This window comes from Microtus ochrogaster, unplaced genomic scaffold (genome assembly GCF_000317375.1).
Source record: "Microtus ochrogaster isolate Prairie Vole_2 unplaced genomic scaffold, MicOch1.0 UNK39, whole genome shotgun sequence".
Lineage (NCBI taxonomy): Eukaryota > Metazoa > Chordata > Mammalia > Rodentia > Cricetidae > Microtus > Microtus ochrogaster.
In genome coordinates this window covers 3,024,396-3,049,196 of record NW_004949137.1, presented here as the reverse complement: position 1 = coordinate 3,049,196, position 24,801 = coordinate 3,024,396, and the positions used below count along the sequence as shown (strand labels likewise).

The 24,801-nt window shown below is 36.1% G+C and overlaps 1 protein-coding gene across 3 annotated transcripts in view; it reads right to left on the bottom strand.

The window, feature by feature from the left end:
• Window positions 1–3,349: 3,349 nt before the first annotated feature.
• The window catches only part of Cdh7 (cadherin 7), a 162,797-nt gene continuing 141,345 nt past the window's right edge, over window positions 3,350–24,801 (bottom strand). For all 3 annotated transcript variants that reach the window (XM_005368741.3, XM_026790049.1, XM_026790048.1), the window contains 2 exons: window positions 19,583–19,834; window positions 3,350–4,097 (listed from right to left, as the gene is read on the bottom strand). In XM_005368741.3, the coding sequence (XP_005368798.1) occupies window positions 3,604–4,097; window positions 19,583–19,834 (746 nt within the window). In that variant the 3' untranslated portion in view covers window positions 3,350–3,603. The remainder of the gene's footprint in view (window positions 4,098–19,582; window positions 19,835–24,801) is intronic.

Below are 24,801 nucleotides of genomic sequence, written 5' to 3'. Positions count from 1 at the left end.
TGAATTGTTTTCTTATACCATTTACTTACCAGCTTATTTTCGCTTCTTCCAAGTTAACACTTGAATAGTAATGGCAACATTCTGTTGGTGTTTTCATGTCCATTTGTGAGTCATTTTACAGATGTTGCTCATTACAACTCTCCTGTTGATAAAGAACAGTTGTATGTGCCTGTTCCTTCCCAAGGCAAATATAGCTGGAGTTTGTTGAGAGTTAAGGTGATTGAGAATGTTTATAGAAGGTAGAACTATTAGCTGACTATCATTGTATAATCCTGTATATCCCAACATTCTGGATCCAGCCTCACCTGCACTCTGCCCCAGCAGAGCTTTATAACAAAGAAACAGGGAGACAGGTTCACTGAGAAAAATACTGGTACACTGATCTACACCTCTCGACATTTTTTCTTGATTTTTGTTTGTTGCTGACAAAAGTGTATTTTCTAGAATATGGTACATATTTTATTATTATTTAAAATTACCCAAAATTAATAATTCAGAAATGGTACTTAGATGTATATCCTCAATATACATTGTAATAAATGAACTTCATTTAGATTTTAAAGAAGTTAAACTATTCAAAGTAAAGGCTATTTGGCACATGATGAATGGTTGTTTTGTAAAAATGAACACATTTAAATAGTTAAGAAACTGATTATCACTATAAAGTATTTTACTCCGTTTCACCACACTTTTTCCCATGATTACATCTGTGTTGATGGATGTAAGTCAGTACATCTTTTATAATCTTTATTTGATATTATCTTTATTCATAATATAGCTATAATAATGAGTTATAGCTTTATGACATAGTTCGGGATTTAGAAATCAAATTGGTCACATAATACTTTTATTCGACAGACCAGAGATTGAGAAAAACAGATTGTGATGAAGATGAGGCAACCCTATGCTATAGGATAGGACCCTGCCCCCCAAATAAAAAGTAAACCAACAGATAAAATGCACATCAAAATCATATCAGTGGAAGTGAATTTGGAGAATGAGACACATGTTGGTTCTTGAGCTACTTCTGTTTAAAGTAAAATGACATTTAACCACTAAATACTAAATATGTATCTAAATAAACTTTAGAAAACTTCTTAATTTATGTAATAATTCATCTCTTCAATAAACTGGTGCAATCTCTTAGCTGTGAAGTACTATGCCAAATATAGCATATATTTTTAGAACAAAAAGATAACTAAAAATATAATAACAAATTTACCTCATTGCTGTTAAGTTTGGAGTGTCATAAAAGTTCTACAGATAATAAGTACTTTTGTTCATCTTCAACAATTTCAAAACTACCACAGAAACAAATCAATATTGTGATATATGCAACCAATTTTAAACCAGTATATAAAGTAGAACCATTATTCTTTTCTCAAGCTGGCACTAGCAGTAGATTGACAGAATGTAAAGGATAAAATCTTTCAATTTTTCAAGGTGAAAAAATTTGCATTACAATGATAATTTCCCATTGTAAAAAGCAACTATTTAGTAATATATGTAAAAATCAAAAGTTTAGACACCATTATCCCCTGCAATAGCTATTTTATTTTCTCCCAGACATCAAGAAGTTTGTAGTAATTTGTTTTCTCAGCACTTGCAAATTCAGCATCTATATAATTCCAGTACCACAGTCTAATTTAATTGAACTAGGTAAGTATAAAATTTGTTTTAATTTTATAAAGGTTCATATATATCTAAGAGTTATGAACAGGACATTTTACTCTGTGGTTAAATTTTATACAAATGCCAGTGAATATAGCAAGAAGTGTAGTAGCTCTCTAGTCATAGTACAGCATCTAAATAACTTATTCAACTAAAGGTCTGTTTGCATACAATCAAATTTATTGAATTACTGTTAATATGAAAATGAAGGCCTCTTTCACATACTCCATTTCTAATGATGGACTGCAAGGTACAGCATCCTACATAACTTCTCCTCACTTAACCAACATAATATTTCAGTTCTAAATTCTGCTTATCAGAAGGAGGATTTTTATAATGCAATTCATACACAGTGTTCAACTATAGGTTTCCTTACAACTCAAAATGAATTAATTTTGAAAGACGAAAGTAAGGAAAAAAGTAAATTCATTATTAATTGATTATATGCACAATAAACTTGTATTAATCTAGGAAAAATAAGTAGAAATATTATTATTTTTAAAAGTCACCTCATTTTGATACATCCATCTCAATCTTAAACACATATGATTACTTGAAACATCTACCTTTCCTTTTGTACATATAAACCATAGAGAAATTACACATCATTCAGTCATTGGGGGATACAATGGGTTGAAGATCTATAGAGTCATACATTTTAAAATATATTTAAAATCTCAATCTCAATATTTTAGTCAATGTGTTACAACAAAAGAGGCTGGGAAACAGATCCTTGAAAAGTCTTTGGAGCATATAGAATCATGATTTTGGAAGATAATTCCTGCATCAAAGAAAAACCTCAGCTCTCTCAAAAGGCTTCTTGAAATATAAACACTTTATTCTCACAGTTTGAATACTCCAGTGGCTCAGAAGAAAACTTTGTACATCCTTGGAGCAATGTTTTTCTTTGAGATATGAGTGGCAATGAGACTCAATTGCTGCGCAGTTATTTCTCCATTTCCATGCTTTATTTCCTTCCTGTTGTACAAGCCAGCATGTGCTGATGAATTTAATCCCACGAAACAGTAAGAAGAACCTGAACAGAGTGGAGGTTAGCGCTCATAAATAAACACAACACTATGTGTCAAGTAAAAAATATATTCTCCTGTACAAATCAGAAGAGAAAATAAAAATTAAAGAACAGATAGCAACTATTGTTTAAAATCATACCTACATGAGCAATTAAAATACACTTGAAACTTGAAGAATTATCTTTTTCTTATTGGAAACACTTCTTATAATTTATTGGCCAGCAGTGATTTGTGTTGCCTTAAATAAAATTTTGTTGGCTTTTATTGAGAATTTCACTTAGGAAAGTTATTATGAAGATTTTAATATTGCTCAATGAAACAAAATATTTCTGTGCACAAACAACAATAAAATTGTTTCGAACTCTATCATAAGTCTAAAAGCTTCAGTAGGAGTAAAATTTCCAATGTTTTGATAAGCAAGTAGTTGGAGTATTTTTTGATGGCACACCATGCTCTAATCATGTCAGAGAGTGTACCATAAATGTATGTGCACAGCAGCATTGGTTTTCTGATAAAACAGGACATATCTGGCAAGTTAGGTGCCTTTGCAAGTATGAGAGTTGCTATCTATTCACAAATCGCTGAGTACTTCTTTTTATCAAATAAATATAATAATAATAATAATAATAATAATAATAACAATAATAATAATAATAAACTTCAAATTTCCAGAGTTTGTGGTCAGTGAAATCCTTTTGATAATCTAGTGAAGGGTTCACCAAGACAGAAACCTTAATTGATAAAATTGGAGACATATTTACAACTTCTTTTGTACGATGAGTGAATGTTCTTGTTCACTATATGTAATACTTCTGCCTTTTCCTTTTCTTTTAAACATTTTTTTTTCTTTTTTCTTTCTGCTGGGTTTTTGTTCAGTACATTACAAATTTACTGTCCAAGGCTATGAGTACAAATTCTCTTGGCCATTTCCATACATGTCAGCCAGTCGTTTAAAGCGGGGTCCCCAGTCACTTAGGTAGTCATAATTCTGATCAGAGTTTGAACTGATGGAGTCTAAAGAACTGAGAGATTCAGCAATCGAGCCATTTCCTTCAAATGCATAGGTCTGCAGAGAGTCATATGGAGGAGCTCCTGGATCCACGTCAGCCTCTTTCAGTCTTTCCCAAATAAATTCCCTAAAAATGACGTTATCTGGAATGCTTTTTAAAGTCGGTCGACTCAAAAACTGAATTTCAGGAGTCACATCTCTGCGGGTTTTGCTGTCTCGTATGACGTTGAGGTTTCTCAGCGCCGTCATGTCAAAGGCTTCAGTATCTTCTTCTCCCCCACCTTCATCATCATATCTGACGATATTTTCTCTAATATCCCTTTCTTCGTCAAAAATGAGAGACTCTTTTTTTCGTCTTCTCATAGTAACGATGAGGAGGATCAGCACTGAAATGTGAAAAGGCAGAGAGAAAATGTCAGCAAGTGGAGAACTATCCCCTAGTAGGGAAATGGGCTGGTGGCCCTGTTTCTCAGGAAATCAATCTACAAATGTGCTAAAACTACAAACAACTGCCATAAAATGGAATGCTTTTAGACATCAAATTTTTTTCCACACCTGTTCACTAGTGATGTCTTGCTTTAACCTCCAAAATATTTGATAGAACAAGCTAAAGGGCCAATAGGAATAAATATAATGCTTTCAAAGCCATGCCACACAAAGGCAGATTTTTTTTGTAAAGGAAAAAAATCATTTATAAATGTTTTCTTTGTCTAGATTAGCATGTACAATGCCAGATGGTAATGGATTACAAAATATGACCAGGTTCTTTGAACAAATGCCTGGTCCTTGTTATAAAATTCAGCTCTTTAATGAAATCCAACATGCCATGCTATCTAGAAAGATTTAAAACTTCTATAGTAAAGTAAGTTCCACTTTCAAGTGTATAATACTGAATTTGGCCTCTGTATTACAACTAAAGACAAAAATGCAGATGTGAGGCTTTCAGCAACGGACTTAAAAAACTAGTTTAAGATCACTGACTTTCTCCTACATAAAAATACAAGCAAATGTTGAAATATACAGTTTCTCTGAAAAGAAAAAGAGACCAATAAAATAGTCTTTAGTATAACAGAGTTTAAATGCATTCTCCATTGTTAATACAAGCAAACTGATGGAGACTTCACTAACTACATTGATCCCAAGACTGAGAATAGGTTACCTCTCATGGCTGCCAGACTTGAGATAAATGGGGTAAAAGGACTGTTTTTGCATTTTGTTGTGTGTGTGTGTGTGTGTGTGTGTGTTTAAAACACAACAGTGTAAACAGTCTTTTTTATTAAAGAATATTTATTTTTATTTTGTGGGTGTGGAAATTTTTCCTGCATATATTCCTGTATACCTGGTATGTGCCTGTCTTCTGTGAAGACTAGATCAGGGCATTCGATTCCGTGGAATTGGAGTTACAGAATGCATTAAATGACCATGTGGGTTCTGGAAATCAAAGCCATATTCTTTGTAAGTCATCCAGTATTTTTAACCACTGAGCAATCTCTCCAGCCCCCCCCCCAAAAAAAGGTGAAGTGTTTTTAATTATCTGCTGAAACCCAAAATGTTTTTAGTAATTTTTACAGCTTTGGCTTGAATTTTTTTGGAAGTTACAGAAGGCAAAAAATAAACACATCAATATATTATTGTTTGAGTATTATTATTTTCAACCTATTTTAAAATGTGTAAGTGGAGGGAAAAGGAGAAAGACGGGGAGAGAGAGAGAGCAACAGAGATAGACAGAGAGAGAGAGAGAAAGAATGGATGTGAGCATGCGACAGTGCACATGTAGAAGAGGATGGTGTCAGGTGTGGATCCTCACTACTTCCTTTTTTGAGATATATTTCATTTATGTACTCCTGCATAATAAAGATTAATTAGCCTACAAACATGTGGGCACTTTCTTGTCTCCATGTTTCAGATCACTATAGGAGTGTTGGGATTACAGACATGCTCTATCATGCTTGGAATTCACACTCAAGTCCTCACATTGTGCAGAAGCATGTTACCCTCTGAGCTTGATTTCCAGCACTCAACATATTTTTTAAAAGCAGATTCATGGGCAAGAGAGTGTATCACAAGACTAGAAGACTTATCCAGCATGTGTCTGAGGTCTAACACTACAAAACATAAAGAACAAATAAGGGACTTAAACTAATTATAAAGATCTTTGCTTTTAAGAATGTCTGAGGTTATACATAGGAAGCGATCTCCTGTGCCCATCTGTTGTAGGATGCTTCCCACTTTCTCTTCTATCAGGTTCAATGTGTTCTGACTGATATTGAGGTCTTTAATCCATTTGGGCTAGAGTTTTGTGCATGGTGATAGATATGGATCTATTTTCATTCTTCTACAGGTTGACATCCAGTTATGCCAGCACCATTTGTTGAAGGTGCTTTCTTTCTTCCATTGTATATTTTTAGCTCCTTTATTGAAAATGAGGTGATCATAGGTTAGTGGGTTAAAATTCGGGTCTTCTATACGATTCCATTGGTCTCCCAAGGAAAAACATACAGTTATCCTCTTGGCTATGGGAAGTAGACAAAATTGCCGGGGAGAAAATTGGGATCTTGGGGGTGGGGTGGGATGGGGGTAAGGGGAGATGGGGAGAGAAAACGGAGAAGGGGAGGATGGGGGGAACTTGGGGAAAAAGGATGATTGGGATAAAGGAAGGTTGGCTAGGGGAGCACAGAAGCACAATTCTTAGTTAAGGGAGCCACATTAGGGTTGGCAAGAGACTTGAACCTAGAGTGGCTCCCAGAAGCCCAAGGCCATGTCCCCAGTTAGTTCCTTGGGCAGCTGAGGATAGGGAACCTGAAATGACCCTATCCTATAGCAATACTGACAAATATCTTGCATATCACCGTAGACCCTTCATCTGATGATGGATGGAGATAGAGACAGAGACCCACACTGGAGCACTGGACTGAGCTCTCAAGGTCCCAATGAGGAGCAGAAGGAGGGAGAACCTGAGCAAGGAAGTCAGGACCACGAGGGGTGCACCCACCCACTGAGACAGTGGGGCTGATCTATTGGGAGCTCACCAAGGCCAGCTGGACTGAGACTGAAAAAGCATGGGATGAAACTGGACTCTCTGAATCTGGAGGACAATGAGGGCTGCTGCGAAGCCAAGGACAATGGCAAGGGGTTTTGACCCTGCTTAATGTGCTGGCTTTGTGGGAGCCTAGCCAGTTTGGATGTTCACCTTCCAAGATATGGACGGAGGGGGGAGGACCTAAGACTTACCACAGGGCAGGGCACCCTGACTGCTCTTTGGAGGGTAGGAGGAGGGGGAGAAGGGTGGGAGGAGGGGGAGGGAAATGGGAGGCTGGGAGGAGGCGGAAACTTGTTTTTTTTCTTTCTTTTCTCAATAAAAAAAATTTCACTATTATAAAAAAAAGAATGTCTGAAAGGAAATAGAATAGATTGCATGACTGAAAGCTTGTGAGGATGAGAACATGAGTAATCAAGTTGAGTAGACAGGAAAGAGGAAGTGAAGCTAGGGAGTAATGCAACGTGAAAAACAAAAGCATGAGGAACTAAGAGAAAAATAGTAGCAGCTGTGTAAAAAGACAAGCCTGGAAGCTTATCAGCAATATAACTATGGGAGATAGACAGGTGAAATGCATAATCTCAGTGAACAGCACTCAATCCAAAAAAATTAGACCCTGTTTTCCATGACTGACAATGGCTCAAAAAAGAAGAAGTACTTGAGGAAGACATTCCAATGTAATCTTCAGGCTTCCACACACATCTACATAAGTAAGCACACATACAAGCACATTCAAATACACTACAGTTGCACAGATACACACCCTCAATTAAAGAAAGTACCATGCATAGGTGACAATTCACAGCCAGTACTATCAAACTATCAGTGCAGAGATCCAAGCCTACTTCCTCAAGTTTCTAAGAAAATATCATCAGCTGTTCTCTAATGTGTAAATTTACACCCACATAAAAAGATAGTTCACATGACATATGATCAAAGTTTATTTTACAACTGATGGAGACAATTTCAAAAATTCACATCTGAGCAGAAGAAAAGAAAATAAGTTGATTGTAGGGAGTCCAATCCCAAAGAATATATCTGCACCACTCTCAGGGAAAAATGTAAGAAAGAGCAAATATTGTAAGAGCCAGAGGTCGAAAACACCTGCTAATAGGGTGGGCTTCTTAGAAACAACAGACAATATGCACCACTGAACTGTTAGCAATATGACAGTCTAAATATGACAAGTATCAAGACAAATGAAGTTGATATGATAAGGGAAATTCTATATGCTTCCACCTCCGATGAAGAACTATAGATAGCAGTGATGACTGTGAGAGGGAGAATCAGTCGCCTCCAGGAAGGAGCTCACACATAGGTTACCAAATTCCAAGAGGTCACCTCTGAACATATGCAGATGTGAGTAAGCTTACGGGACTCAGTAGGTTTTATATCCATATGTACATATACATATAACAATAATAAAAATAATATAAATTTGGAGAGAAGAGGCAGAGGTTGGAGGGAAGATAGAAAGATTGAGAGTTCTTGTCAGAAACGTTCAAAAATAAAACTATTATAAAAGAAACCTAATTATTTGAAATTTATAGATCATCTCCACTTTAGTAGTTTATGATGATTTCCTCAGAATCAAATCAAGAACAGCAATAACAAACAGCCTAAGGGGAATTCTTACAGAGAAAACAAAAGGATAACATACCTATTAGAAAGCTAAGTATGAGAAAGAAGAGTATGATGATAAGTGAACAGGAGACAGCAGGAGGACATAACAAATTGAGAACAAATGGCAATAAGAATTTCCATGAATACATAAACTTAAGTGAGCAAAAGTTAAGAAACAAGTGCACCTGGACCAAAAAGGCAGGGGATAAACCCGGACTCTCTGAATATGGCGGACAATGAGGGTTGCTGAGAAGCCAAGGACAATGGCACTGGGTTTTGATCCTACTTCTTGTTCTGGCTTTGTGGGGGCCTAGCCAGTTTGGATGTTCACCTTCCTAGACCAGGATGGAGCGCGGAGGACTTCGGACTTTCCACAGGGCAGGGAACCCTGACTGCTCTTCAGACTCGAGAGGGCGGGGGAGAGGAGTGGGGAGAGGGTGGGAGGAGTGGGAGGCTGGGAGGAGGCAGAAATTTTTTTTCTCAATAAAAAAAATAAATAAAATAAAAAAAGAAAAAAGTGCAATGGAACAGATGAATTTTCTTTATATTTAAATCATTGCCTAAGTAAACAAAATATTTCAAAATTATCAGTCTTTTATAAAATTGATATCATATTTTATACAAAAGAATCATATTCTTACATTTGCTAAAAAGTACTTGTTATGTCATGTTAAAATGCATTTTATCCCACTATTAATCCTGCTGTTTTAACTCAAGTTTTCAATAGATATGAAAACCTATATCAGCTATTTTGGATCAGCTTCTGGTAAGATATGAATATGGAGTCTTTCAGTATTGCTTGAAGATAAAAAAATACTACTTCTTTTGGGAGGTTGTATGATTTAATGTTTCAATGTCTAGGGAGAGAATTAATTTTTAGTTATCTTTAAGTTACATTATTATTCTGTAGATGCCTGTTTGTTTTCAATGAGAGAAATAAAGGAAGTAAATCTAGATGTTAAGGGAGGTTGAGAAGAACTGGGAGGAGTAGAAGTGAGGGACACTATAGCCAAGACATCTTTTGTGAGAAAAAAAAGATTTTCAATGAAAGGGAAAAAAGTTTGAGCAGTTTCCAAAATTTAAGAGCAGAAAGATGGACCTTTGAGAAAATCCAGTATGGCACCATGGGAACAAATGAATAAAGTAAAGAACTATTAAAGTAAGAATGAGGCCTACAGGTAGGCCCTGTGGGTCTGGGCAAGAGTCTAGAACAACATAGGAACTAGGCCTCAGTCAGGACCTCTGTGGATCTGGGACCTCTGAGATAGTAAGCAGGAACCAGAGATCTCTGAGCATCAAGGCATGAGTCTGGGACTTCTGATGGGTAGGCTTGAGCCAGGATCTCTGTGGGTCTGGGCATTGGTCTTGGACATCAAAGGGAGTAGACAGAAACCAGAAACCTCTGTAGATTAGGGCAGGAGTCTGAGACCCCCAAGAGAGTAGGCCTGAGCCAGGTCCTCTGCGGTTCTAAGCACATATGAGTCTGAGACCTCTGAGGGAGTAGATCTGAGCCAGAGACTAACACAAAAGCCAGAGACCTTTGCAGGAGCACAACCAGACAAGTGACATTTACAGAAACAGGTCTGAGCCAACAAGTTAGGCTAGAGCAGGCCTGAGACAGCAAACTCCAAAGGAGTACAGCAAAGCCTGGGAGAACTGAGCAACCAAAAGGGTAACCAGAACCATGGCACTGAATGTACCACAAGGTACAACCATATGAGCCTTGGATTTACTAGTACCTAGAGAATTAATCATCAGAATCACAAACAGCCCAAACCACACCAATTTGAAAAAAAGATGAGTAGACAAGGTAATAACATGGGCAACACCACCAAAAAGAGCAACAGAACATGAGCAAAATCTAGAGACCCTACAATAGCAAGACTTATACAACCAAATGTAGATGAAGCAGAATGAAATGACCTAAAAAATAACTTAAGGAGAATGTTTGAAACTCCTAAAGAGGAAATGAGAAATTTTCACAAAAACATAGAGGAAAAAAATTTGAAGCCATCAGTAAATCCCCCCCCAAAAAAAAAACAAGAAAAAGCAATCAAACTTATGAAAGAAATAGTCAAGACTTGAAAACTGAAATAGAGACCATAAAGAAAACACAAGCCGAGGGAATTATAGAAGCAGAAATCAAGAGAAAATGATCAGAAACTGCAAATGCAAGCATTAACAGCAGAATACAAGAGATGGAAAAAATCTTAAGTGCTGAAGATATAATAGAGGAAATAGACTCATTTGTCAAATAAAACATTAAATTTTTAAAAGGCTTAAACCAGAATATCCAGGAAATATAGATAAGAAAAGACCATACCTAAGAATAATAGGTATAGAAGAAGAGTAGAAGTTCAACTCAAAAGCACAGAAAATATATTTAACAAAATCATAGAAGAAAACTTTCCCAACTTAAAGAAAGATATGCCTATGAAGATAAAAGAAGCTTACAGAACAACAAATAAACTTTATCCAAAAAAGTCCCCTAGCCACATGGTAATCAATATACTAAACATATAGAATAAAGAAAGAATATTAAGAGTTGCAAAGGAAAAAGAAAAATAACATATAAAGGCAGACCTATCAGAATTACACCTGACTTTTCATTGGAGACAATGAAAGCCAGAAGGTCATGGTCAAGCATTATACAGACATTGAGACCAGAGATGACAGCCCAGACTATTATACCCAGCAAAAAAAAAAAAATCTCCATAGAAGGACAAAACAATATATTCCATGACAAAACCAGATTTAACCAATATCTAGCCACAAACCCACCACTACACAAAATACTAGCAGAAAAATTTCAACCCAAGGAAGTTGGGTATATCACCAGAAGCACAGACAATTGATATTCTCATAGCAGCACATCTCGAAGAAGGGAAAAACTCACAAATTAACATCACCAACAATGAAAACTAAATTAACAGGAAATAGCAATCACTGGTCATTAATCTTAATATAAATGGACTCAATTCACCTATTAAAAGACACAGGCTAACAGATTGGATACAAAAACAGAATCCATCCTTTTTCCGCATACAAGAAACACACCTGAACCTTAAAGACAGACATCGTCTCAGAGTAAAGGGTTGGGAATAAATTTTCCAAACAAATGGACCTAAGAAACAAGCTGGTGTAGATATCTTAGTATCTAACAAAATAGACTTCAAACTAAAATCAATCAAAAGAGACAAAGAAGGACATTTCATATTAGTCACAGGAAAAATCCATCAAGAGGAAATCTCAGTTTTGAACATCTATGCCCCAGGGCACCCTCATATGTAAAACAAAGACTTCTAAAGCTTAAATCATACATTAAACCCCACACAGTAGTAGTAGGAGACTTCAACGCTCCACTCTTACCACTGGGCAGGTCAGTTAGACAAAAAAAAAATGAACAAAGAAATAAGGGAACTAACAGAGGTTATGACTCAAATGGACTTAACTTATATCTATAGAATAGTCCATCCAAATATAAAAGAATATACCTTCTTCTCATAACCTCATGGAACCTTCTCAAAAATTGACCACATACTTCGCAATAAAACAAACCCTAATGGATACAAAAAAATGGAATAACCTCATGGATCTTGCCGGATCACCATGGCTTAAAACTAATGTGTAGCCATTTCTCAGAAAATTAGGAAACAGCATGCCTCAAGACCCAGCAATATAACTTTTGGGTATATATCAAAAGGATATGTTCATAGCAGCATTTTTTTTTTGTCATAGCCAGAACCTGGAAACAACATAAATGTCCCTTGATTGAAGATTGGATAAGGAAAATGTGATACATTTACACAATAAAGTACTACACAGCAGAAAAAAATAATGACATCTTGAATTTTGCAGGACAAAGAATGAATCTGGAAAACATCTTTTGAGTGAAGTAACCCATATTCAGAAAGACAATTATCATATTACTCACACATAAGTGGTTTATAAACAGAAAAGCAAATAAAACCAGTCTACAAATCACAATCCAGAGAACCTATACAACAATAAGGACCCTAAGAGAGACATACATAGATTTAATTGACATGGAAAGCAGAAAAAGACAAGATCTCCTGAAAGCATGGGAACCTTGGGGAGGGTTAAATAGGAGAGGAGAGGCATGGAGGGGATCAGAGAAAAATGTAGGGCTAAATAAAAATCAATAATTTTTTTTTTAAAAAGAGATTGAGGTCTAATTCCTTATGTAAGGTAAAATAGAAACAAAGCTGACTTAGGAAAACAATGAAATTAGAAACTAGGTAAAGATAAGACCAGGCTGTAGGAATGTGTTTCAAGATTTGATAATTCTTTTGGGATTTCTCGTTTCAGCTGTTCAGTAGGAGTTGGAGTATATATACTGAGGGCTGATGTAAAATTATACTAATTAGGATTTTGCAAAAACCATGAAAAACAGATCATTGTTATCATGTCTCAAGACATTTAAAGGTTTAATTACAACTAAAATTCATCTTTCTTTAGTAAAAATGAGTATCGCAAGACACTTTTTATTTAAATGTGATCATTACAATGATTTCATTTGAATCTAAATTAAGACAGAGCAAAACTGTTCAAACTACAATGAATACTTTATACACAAGTACAATTTGTGTGCTATATTTTGTACCAAAATATATTATTGACATTAATATATGTAATATCAAGTGTGTTTTCCCAAGGTCAGAAGTAACTGGAGTATACCATATGTATTAAACATCCTGAATTAAGTCACGATCTAGAAACTCACCTCATGAAACAGATAACATTCATGCTTTTATTTTGGTAGCTACTAAGCTAGAGCTATTTAATCACTTCCCAGCAGCATATTGGTATTGCATGTTAGAAGTTATATTTTGATGAACAGATTTTCAAGACTATTTAGAGGAAGCTTGTTTCCTCCCTTCTGCTGCTTCTGATAGGTTTCTGAGTCTAATCTGTATTTGCCTTTTGACTTTGTGCCTACTTCCCTAATCTTTTGTCTGTTCTAAGAAAAGGGCATAGCCTATAGTCAGATTGACGACTACCTGAAATGTCACCAAAGAGTTAGAACCTTCATCCAGCAATTGATGGAAACAGAAGCAGAGATCCACAGTGGAGCTTCCAAAGTCCAGCTAAAAAGTGGGAGGAGTGAGAATATGTGCAAAGAGATAAAGACCATGATGGGGACACCCACAGAAACAGTTTACCTGAGCTCGTGGAAGCCCACCACTTCCAAACTAGTCCCTCTGAATGTGGGTGACAGTTGTATAACAGGGGAAGACTGATCAGCAACTGACAGTGGCACCAGGATTTATCCCTACTGCTTGCACTGGCTTTCTGGAATCCTTTCTTTTTGGATGGATGCCTTGCTTGGTTTAGATATAGTAGGGATAGTCTTTGTCCTTCCTCAAAGCAATGTGTCTTACTCTCTCTGAGGAATGGGTGGGGTGGAGTGAGTAATGGGAAGAGGGGAGGGAGTGGGAACTGGAATGGTATGTAAAATGAAAAAAGATAATTTTCTTTAAAAAAAAAAACATAAAATAAGAGGCAGGCAGATCTCTGTGAGTTTGAGGCCAAGCTATTTCCAGGACTCCAAGGTTACAGAGAAACCCTGTCTTAAATACTCCCCCACAAAAAATAAATAAAGTAAAATAAAGTAAAAAAAGAAAAGGGGTGTTAATAACAAGTTGTCTTGGAAACATTTTATGAGCATTAAATCACATAATGTTTTAAAAAGACAAAGTACTTGGGTCAATGCCAAGGTCATTGCATTAGCTTATGAAAGCAAACCATTTCTCCTTTCTCTTTTCTGCTTCCTTTAAGTAGGAACATATTTGCTCTCATAAAATAGCAACTGAGATATTGTACATTTTCTCAGATGTTAATGATAGTTAAGTATTACAGATCATGAGAATTAGTACAGTTTTTACATGTCTTCTGCTTTCATCCACATTCTCAATGACTTAGTAAACATTTTTGCACATTAGCAAAATTCTGACTCTGCTTAAAAGACCCAGACCAAGAAAACATTTTCCAGATGAACAGAATCATAAGCAGCCTCAGCAAAAGAAGGCTAAAACTAGTTCATATTTCTAAGGTTATAGAAGCATAATGATGTGATAAATGACAGCTGAATGTCAAGCTGCCCACTTTAGAAATGTTGGAATTTTAGCTAGAATGATGAGTGTCTATAAACAGCCTCTTATGCCAAGACATAAATGCTTTAATCTTAGCACTCAGGAGGCAGAGGAGGTGAATTTCTATGAGTTTGAGTCCAATTTGGTCTACAAGAGTTACAGAGAAGTAACTGGAGTATGGAGAGATAGCTTCATGGTTCAGCATAATTGAAGCTCTTCTGGTGCTCCTATGTTCAATTCTGAGAACCCAAATGAAGTCTCACAACCACAATTTCAGGGGATCTATTATGTGGGAGTGTCATATCAATCTGTTGATTTCATTGGTTAATTAATAAAGAAACTGCTTGGCCTGATAGATTAGAACATAGGTGGGTGGAGTAAACAGAACAGAATGCTGGGAGAAAGAGGAAGTGAGTGAGGCAGACGCCATGCCTCTCCTCTCTGGGTCAGAGGCAATGAAGCTCCAGCCCAAGATGGACGTACACTAGAATCTTTCCTGGTAAGACACCACTTCATGGTGCTACACAGATTACTAAATATGGGTTAAGCAAGATATGAGAGTTAGCCAAGAAGAGGCTAGATATAATGGGCCAGGCAGTGTTTAAATGAATACAGTTTGTGTGTTGTTATTTCGGGGCATAAGCTAGCCAGGCGGCTGGGAGCCAAGTGGCAGGAACTCAGCCCACAGCTCCTTCTACAGATCTGATGCACTTTCCTAACCTCTGTATGCACATATTCATGTAGACAAAACAGCCATATGCATAAAATAAAAATAATCATATATTTTAAAATGTATTGCTATAAAAAGTAACGAGAAAGCAGATGCACTAAGCCTGATAGAAGAGAAAGTGTGAAATGACCTTAAACTCATTGGTACAGGCAATGAATTTCTTAACAGAACACCAATAAGACAAGACAGGCATTAAGATAAACAATTGATAAATGGGATATCATGAAACTGAAAAGCTAATATAAAGTAAATGACACCATCAATTGGACAAAGAAACAGTTTACAGAATTGGAAATGATTCTTAGCAACTCCACATATGATAGAGTGCTAATATACAAATATAAAAAGAACTTGGAAACTAGATATTAAAAAAATAATAATCCAATGAAAAATAGGGTAGAGATCTAAACACAAAATTCTCAATAGAAGAATATCAAAAGTTTGAAAGACACTTCAAGAAATGCTCAACATCCTCAGCCTTTAGGGAGATAAAAATCAAAACTAGTTTTGGATTCCGTCTTATATGTGTCAGAACAGTTAAGATCAATAAAATAAGATATAGCTCATGAGGGTGAAGATGTGGAGCAAGAGAAACAATTTTCTATTCCTGGTGGGAGGGAAAACTCGTACAAACCCTATGGAAATCAATATAATATCTTCTCTAAAAGTATAAAATTTATCTATTTCAAGGCCTCGTTATACCATTCTTGGGTTTATACCCAAACATATTCCATCCAACCACAAGGACAATTGCTCAACAATGTTAATTGCAGCTTTATTTATAAAAGCAAGAAAGTATAAAAAACAAAAAAGATCATAAAGAAAATGTGTTGCATTTACACAATAGAGTATTATTCCGCTTAATAAAAAATGAACACCATGAAATTTGCAGGCAAATGAATGGAACTAGAAAAAAAATTATACTGAGTGAGGTGACATAGACTCAGAAAGACAAATTTGTTATGCAGTCACATAAAAGTAGATGTTAATCACTGAGTTAATAAAAAAAAAACACAATCTATAGACCCAGGGAGGTTAGGCAAAGAGAGGATGGTTAGAGGGGATACAGAATCTCCTTGAGTGAGGGAAATAAAATAGATTTTACCAGCAGAATAGAGGCAAGTGAAAATGGGGGGGGGTGACATACGGGATGGTGGAGTTAAGGAACAGAGTGTAGAATGATACCCAACATTGGGGGAAAGCATTTGAGGGTGTTGTGTTGAAACCACATGCAGTGGGAAACTACTACAAAATATTTTAGTACTTTTATGAGATCCTGACTGGGAGAAGTGGCCCTCTGACTCTTTTGGCTGCTCTTGGGACTCTTTTTCTATTGTTGGGTTGCCATGTTCAACTTTGATGTGATCATTTTTGCTTTGTCTTATAATGTATTATGTTGTTACATTTTGTTATTTCTTAGAAGCCTGTTCTTTTTGTTTCATCTATCGCTTTTCATTTTATATCACAACCAAACTTTCTCCTCTCTCCTCTGTTCCAAATTTATCACCCAATCCCCACCCCAATCCAGTTCATCTCCACTGTTTCTCTGCAGCTGCATGACAGTATCCCTTGGATTTCAGCAAGCCATGGTATATCAAGATCCATCAAAACTAGGCATCTCCTCTTCTATTAAGGCGTAATGGGTCCCAAAATAGGCAACATAGTTAGAGACAGTCCATGCTCCTACTCATAGAAGTACAACAAGAAGATCAAACTACACAAATGTAATATATAGGTGGAGTGCCTATGTCAGTCCCATGCAGTATCTGTGAGTCCCTGTGAGCCCAGGTTAGTTGATTCTGTAAGATTCCTTGTGGTATCTTTGACACCACTGGATTCTACAATCCTTCCTCCCCTTCTTCCACAGTATTCCTTGAGTTCTGCCTAATGTTTGGCATTGAATCTCTGTATCTGTTTCTATAATGTGATGGGTAATACCTCATTGATGCATTGATGAGTACAGCAGAATATCATTAAGAATCATTGCATTGGCCTTTTTTGTCATTCCTGTTTTGACATTGCCTGTTTATATGAAGACAATCATGGAGACAACACACCCCACACAAATATACACACACTGCAGATATCCAACACCCCCTACACAAGTACACACCACAGGACCCCAAAATACACATATGCACACACAGTCACAACACACAAACCAAAACATAACTTCACACACATGCACACACCACAAATCCCTCACACCACACAGTCAAGATACTCACATACACACACACACACACACACACACACCACAGAAAGAGAGAAAACCAAAGAATAGATAGTAATAATATATTTCTGCCTGTCCCACACTGCCTCTCTCTGATTTTTCAAGTCAGGGTTTCTCTGTATATTCCTGAGAGAGTACAGTCAGCTGTAACTTGTTCTGGAAAGCATATTATAATGAATTGTGTGTGTGTGTGTGTGTGTATTAAATTGTCAAAGTTTAAAGTTTTCTACACATTGTCTACCTCTAATCTTCCCTTCCTATGATTTGGTTGTCTCAAAGTAAAGACATTGTCTGTAATAGAATGATGGTTTTATAACTTATGTTGTTATTCTACTTTTATAAAGTAAAATAAATATTCAATTTTGCTCATTATTATTTTCACAAGTCAAGTAGATGAATATACATTTATTCATAATGCCACCATTTTTTACATTTACTCTTAGTCCATATAGTCTAATCACTTTTTAACTGTGAATTATGAGTTATTTCTAAGAAATTTCTGGAAGTTTCTGACTCCTGTTTATAGATATTTAGAAAGAGTAGTATGATTGTTTTCTCTAGATTTATTCATATAGGTGGGGTTATTGAAGACAAAATGTCTATTTTATGATACTATTTACACTGTATTAGCAACTGAGTCTTATTTAACTTTGTTAATAGAGTGAGAACTATTGTTTCATCAATTACACTTAAAGACATATAGAATGTTCACTATGGGTAGGCATTCAGTTCTGTGCATGAATTATCTCATTAAACTCTCAAATCTTTACAAGACTAGTCATGTGAGTTCACCTTTGAGATTATGAAGCTACTCTGAAGAGAAACTAGCACTCCCCTTGTGAACACCTAACGAACAACATAGGCAAAGAGTAGTATACATGTACATGCTTCCCCAAATATATCTTAAGCAGCAGGTCATGCTGACTTCCACACCTAATGCTGCTTCTATAAACATATGTTGTAAATTTGTTTCCTAATTCCAGTAAATCACAAGGAAACACATGACACACCAACAAGTGCAAATTTAAGTGCTTGTCATTCTTGTAGAAACATACACTGTGAATTAAAATGTTGCTTTTGAATAAACTCTTTCATTATCCAATGACCATATTGGATAGCCTCCAATATTAAAAACCATGCTATACAAACTCCTATGCACATATAAACAAATGTAGTTCAGTCAATAATAAGCTAATATTAGGAATGTAGAATTAAATATGACAATAATTCTCAAGAAATTATAATACTTGTATTGCCAGAACTTCATTATTGTAAATACCAAAATAAACAGTCACTGAACATATTTCTTGATAAATCTGTCCATTATGTCATTTCTCAAATAAGCATACTATCAAAACAACAGTGAAAATACTCCTTCTAGTCTATTATAATGCTCATGTAAATATTTCTCACACAAAGAAACAGGATGAGGTACATTTCAAAGTAAACTGATAAAATCACCATAGTAGTTAATTTTTCCTGGGTTTTATGTTAAAAATGAATTTTATATTCTTTTATTATATTTTGTGCTTTGAATAATACTGCAAGTTGAAAATATAAGTAATGAGTGTTAAAATAACACTGGTGAATTATTTGCATATCTTTGTAAATACACTCAAAAGAAATAAAAATAAAGTAAGAAAACGTGTGGTGTTTGTTTTGGCAACTGCTCCTATAAAGAAAAGAACAAATTCTGGAAACAACTTAAATGCCCTTCAACCAAAGAATGGATAAGAAAAATAAGGTAAATTTACACAATGGAGTACTACAAAGCAGAAAAAATGACATCTTGAATTTTGCAGGAAAATGGATAAAGCTAGAAAACATTATTTCAAGTGAGGTAACCCAGCCACAGAAAGACAATTATCACATATATTCACTCATAGGTGGCTTTTACACATAAAACAAAGAAAACCACAATCCCAGAGAATTTAGACAACAATGAGGACATTAAGAGATACTTACATAGATCTAATCTACATGGGAAGTAGAAAAAGACCAGATCTCCTGAGTAAATGGGGAGCATGGAGACTTGGGGTAGGGTTGAAGAGGAGGAAAGAGGTAGGGAGGGAAGCAGAGAAAAAAATGTAGAGTTCAAGGAAAATCAATAAAAGAGAAACACAAATAGTACTTACCGAATAGTGTCAAGACACAGGCCAGTATTGCTATCAGAGCCCCAGTGCTAAGGCCAGCGGGCAGAACATAAGCCTCTGCATTGCAGGTTTGTGCTACACCATCAGCATCACAGTCACAGACTCGAATGGTAAGGGTGTTGGTACTACTTAGTGATGGAGATCCACTGTCCACAATGAAAATTGGCAGATAGTAAACTGATTGTTCCTGCCTGCGGAAGCCATTTCTCCTGGTAAGTATTGAGGCTGTGTTGTCTAGAATTAAGAACAAAAATGTATAATAAGCCTTAAAATGAACTTTATCTTGCCAAACTTAAAGTGAATCTTTTTATTTTGTTACTTAATAAAACATATATAGCATATATTTTTCAGCATCCCTCAACAATTTTCTTTGGACAGAGAGGTAAATTTCCTATGGAATTCATCTTAAGGTATTCTTGATACTCTACAAATAGCAAAGACACAGTCATAATGTAAAATTAAGTGTTTTATTAAATGGAACTTTCATATATTTTAATATTTTTTGTAACTAAAATTTCAGACCATATATTTATAGAAAGATTGGTGAAAATTTTGGGCTAGTAGCCTCTCCTATTTTAGCATCATTTCAAGTTCATTCCTTGATTGACAGGTTGCCATATTAGCCACAAACCCAGCCTTACGGAAAGTACTAAAAGGAAAACCACAAACCAAGGAAGCCAACAACACCCATAATAACAGAGACATATGACAACCCTCCGCCAGCACAACTCAAAAAAGGGAAACACACAAACACTACCACAAGAAAAAATAACCAGAGTTTAAAAACCACTGGTCATTAATATCACAGGACTCAATTCATCTATAAAAAGCCACAGGAAAATTACAGGCCAATTTCACTCATGAACATTGACTCAAAAATTCTGAATAAAATACTGGCAAACTGAATACAAGAACACACTAGAAAAATTATTCATTATGATCAAGTAGGCTTCATCCCAGAGAAGTAGGGCTGGTTCAACATACACAAATCTATCAATGTAATCCATCATATAAATAAACTGAAAGAAAAAAACATATGATCATTTCATTAGATGCTGAAAAGCATTTGACAAAATTCAACATCCCTTTATGATAAAGGTCTTGGAGAGATTAGGGATACAAGGGTCATACTTAAATATAATAAAAGCTATTTACAGCAAGCTGACAGCTAACATCAAATTAAATGGAGAGAAACTCAGAGCCATCCCACTAAAATCAGGGACACGACAAGGTTGTCCACTCTCTCCATACCTCTTCAATATAGTGATTGAAGTTCTAGCAATAGCAATAAGACAACATAAGTGGATCAAGGGGATTCAAATTGGAAAGGAAGAAGTGAAACTTTCATTATTTGCAGATGATATGATAGTGTACATAAGCGACTCCAAAAACTCTACCAAAGAACTGCTACAGCTGATAAACACCTTTAGTAATGTGGCAGGATAAAAGATCAACTCCAAAAAATCTGTTGCTCTCCTATACACAAAGGATAAGGAAGCACAAAGGGAAATCAAAGAAGCATCAACTTTCACGATAGTCACAAATAGCATAAAATATTTTGGGGCAATTTTAACCGAGGAAGTGAAAGATCTATTTGACAAGAACTTCTCCAAAGGAAAAAAAAATGAAGAGGATACCAGAAAATGAAAGGATCTTCCTCACTCTTGGATTGGGAGGATCAACAGAGTAAAAATGGCAATTCTATCAAAAGCAATCTATAGATTCAATGCAATCCCCATCAAAATCCCATCAAAATTCTCCACAGACCTTGATAGGAAAATAATCAACTTTATGTAAAAAAACAAAAAGCCCAGAATAGCCAAAACAATTTTATACAACAAAGGAACTTCTGAAGGCATTACCATCCCTGACTTCAAACTCTATTACAGAGCTACAGTATTGAAAACAGCTTGGTATTGGAATAAAAACAGAGAAGTTGACCGATGGAATTGAATAGAAGACCCAGATTTTAGTCCACAAACCTATGAACACCTGATTTTCAATAAAGGAGGTAAAAGTATACAATGGAAGAAAGAAAGCATCTTTAACAAATAGTGCTGGAATAACTGGATGTCAACCTATAGAAGAATGAAAATAGATCCATATCTATCACCATGCACAAAACTCAAGTCCAAATGGATTATAGACCTAAATATCAGTCTGAACACACTGAACCTGATAGAAGAGAAAGTGGGAAGTACTCTACAACACATGAACACAGGAGACCACTTCCTACGTATAACCCTAGCAACACAGACATTAAGGGCAATATTGAATAAATGGGACCTCCTAAAACTGAGAAGCTTCTGTAAAGCAAAGGACACTGTCACTAAGACAAAAAGGCAACCTACTGACTGGGAGAAGATCTTCACCAACCCCGCAACAGACAAATGTCTGATCTCCAAAATATATAAAGAACTCAAGAAACTAGACTTTAAAATGCTAATTAACCCAATTAAAAAATGGGGCATTGAAATGAACAGAGAATTCTCAACAGAAGAACTCCAAATGGCCAAAAGCCACTTAAGGACATGCTCAGCCTGATTAGTGATCAGGGAAATGCAAATCAAAACAACTTTTAGATACCATCTTACACCTGTCAGAATGGCTAAAATGAAAAACACCAAGGATAGCCTTTGCTGGAGAGGATGTGGAGTAAGGGGCACACTCATCCATTGCTGGTTTGAATGCAAACTTGTGCAAACAAACAGTGTGGCGGTTTCTCAGGAAATTCAGGATCAACCTACCCCTGGACCCAGCAATACCACTCTTGGCAATATACCCAAAAGATGCCCTATTATACTAAAAAAGCATTTGTTTGGCTATGTTCATAGCAGCATTATTTGTAATAACCTGGAAACAACCTAGATGCCCTTCAATGGAAGAATGGATGAAGAAAGTGTGGAATATATGCATATTAATGTACTACTCAGCAGTAAAAAACAATGACATCTTGAATTTTGCATGCAAATGGATGGAAAAAGAAAACACTATTCTCAGTGACATAACTCAGACCTAAAAAGATGAATATGGTATGTACTCACTCATTAGTGGACTCTAGTTATAAGCAAAGAACATTGAGCCTATAGTTCGCTCTCATAGAGAAACTAAATAATAAGGTGAACCCAAAGAAAAACATATAGAGATCCTCCCGGAAATTGGAACCATACAAGATTACTGGGCAAAAGTTGGAAGCATGGGGGTGGAGGTAGGGATGTGGTGGGGGAAAGGGGAGTGGGGGAGGCAAAAAGGAGAAGGTAAGTGTAGGAGAGAGCTTGGGGGAGTTGGATAGTTGAGATGGAGGAAGGGCGGATATGGGAGCAGGGAAGAAGATATTTTAATTAAGGGAGCCATTTTAGGGTTGGCAAGAGACTTGGCTGTAGAGGGGATCCCAGGTGCCCACAGCTGGTTCCTTGTCAGTAGAGGAAAGGGTGCCTGAACTGGCCTTGCCCCATAGTCACACTGTTGAATATCTCAAATATCACTATAGAACCTTTGGCAATGGATGTGAGATAGAGTGAGAGACCCACATAGGAGCACTGGACTGAACTCCCAAGGTCCAGTTGAAGAGTAAAAGGAGGGAGAAGATGATCAATGAAGTCAGGACCGTGAGGGGTTGGCCCATTCATTGAGACAGTGTTCCTGAACTATTGGGAGCTCTCCAAAACCAGCTGGACTGGGGTTGAATGAGCATGTTATCAAACTGGACTCTCTGAATGTGGCTGACAATGGGGACTGACTGAGAAGCCACTGGGATTTGTTTCTACTGCGTGTCCTGGCTTTTTGAGATCCTAGTCTGTTTGGATGCACACCTTCCTAGGCCTTGATGGAGCGGGGAGGGCCTTGGACTTCCCAAAGGACAAGGTACCCTACCCTTTCTTAGGAGGAGGAGGAGGGAGGAGGGTGAGAGAGCAGCAGGAGAGAAAAGGGAAGAGGGGAGGAAGTGAAAATTTTAAATGGCATTATTTACAAAGCAATAAAATTTAAAAAATTCTACATATTGATGAATTCATTCACGCCAATGTTGATATTAAACATCATTATAAAGTTAGAGAAAAGAGTCATACAGTGGTTTACAAGTAGTCTAGCATGACAGATATAAAAATCATTGAAACACAGACACAGAAGCATATACACAGAAACAATAACAAACAAGGAGACACACACAGGCACACAGACACTGAATTTAGAATCACAAGCCAAGTACTGAGCATGTGAAAAAATAATGCCATGATCAAGAAAGTATTGCAGAATTTATGATACTCTATATTTGCTCTCTGAATGTGGAAGACAACATGAATGATTTCTACCTATTCTTTTCCTGTCCTTCAAGGTATAGCCTGGGGAGATTTATACTTGTGCCATTGGGATATTTCCATCTGTGTGACAGTATGGCTGCCCCATTAATCCAGTTTTTTTCTCGTGCACTCTGTATAGAAATATTGATGCTATTGTACTGTGGCTCATGAGGGACATACTTACCATCTTCTTGTGAAGGTCATATATTCCCTATTCTGCATCTGTACAAGATGACTCCAAGATCTGAGAGTGAACATTTCCAACAATGATTAATCAGAGAGTTTGGGATTACCCACCCAGAGAATGCTCTTTTTTTATATTACTAAAGGGACAGCATAGTGTTCTTATTAGGTTGAGAATGGGATCAGGAAAAAATGTTACTTTCAGATTGAATTTTCCTGGCCAAGATCACAGTTTTTGCATTAAAGTTGGAGCCTCAAGAAAAGACTTCCTAAATTTCAACAGAAAGCTTGTCTGTTCTTTTAAGTCATATTGACTCTATTTTAAAACTAAAACCTGATTCATATGAAATCCATTTTAATCTGTAAGAATAAATTCTCATGTTTATTAAAAAGGTCTTATAGTTATTAATATATTTTAAGCAAAACTGGAATCTGCTTACTGGTACTTGTAAAGTGTCCCTTCAATAACACTTATGACTTCATGGGAGGAACTATCTTTAAAGCAAATTAAAGGAAATTCAATTTTACATAAAAGGGAGTATTATTCTATTATTATTCACTGTTTAATCTTTGTTGAATAATTTTTATTATGAGATTTTTCATGTATAATATTTATTTTCAAGTTAAAACATAATAATTGATGGTGTTATTGAGAATATTATGAGAATGATGATTTACATTGAAATTATAATTATCATTATTATTTTATAATAATTTTAT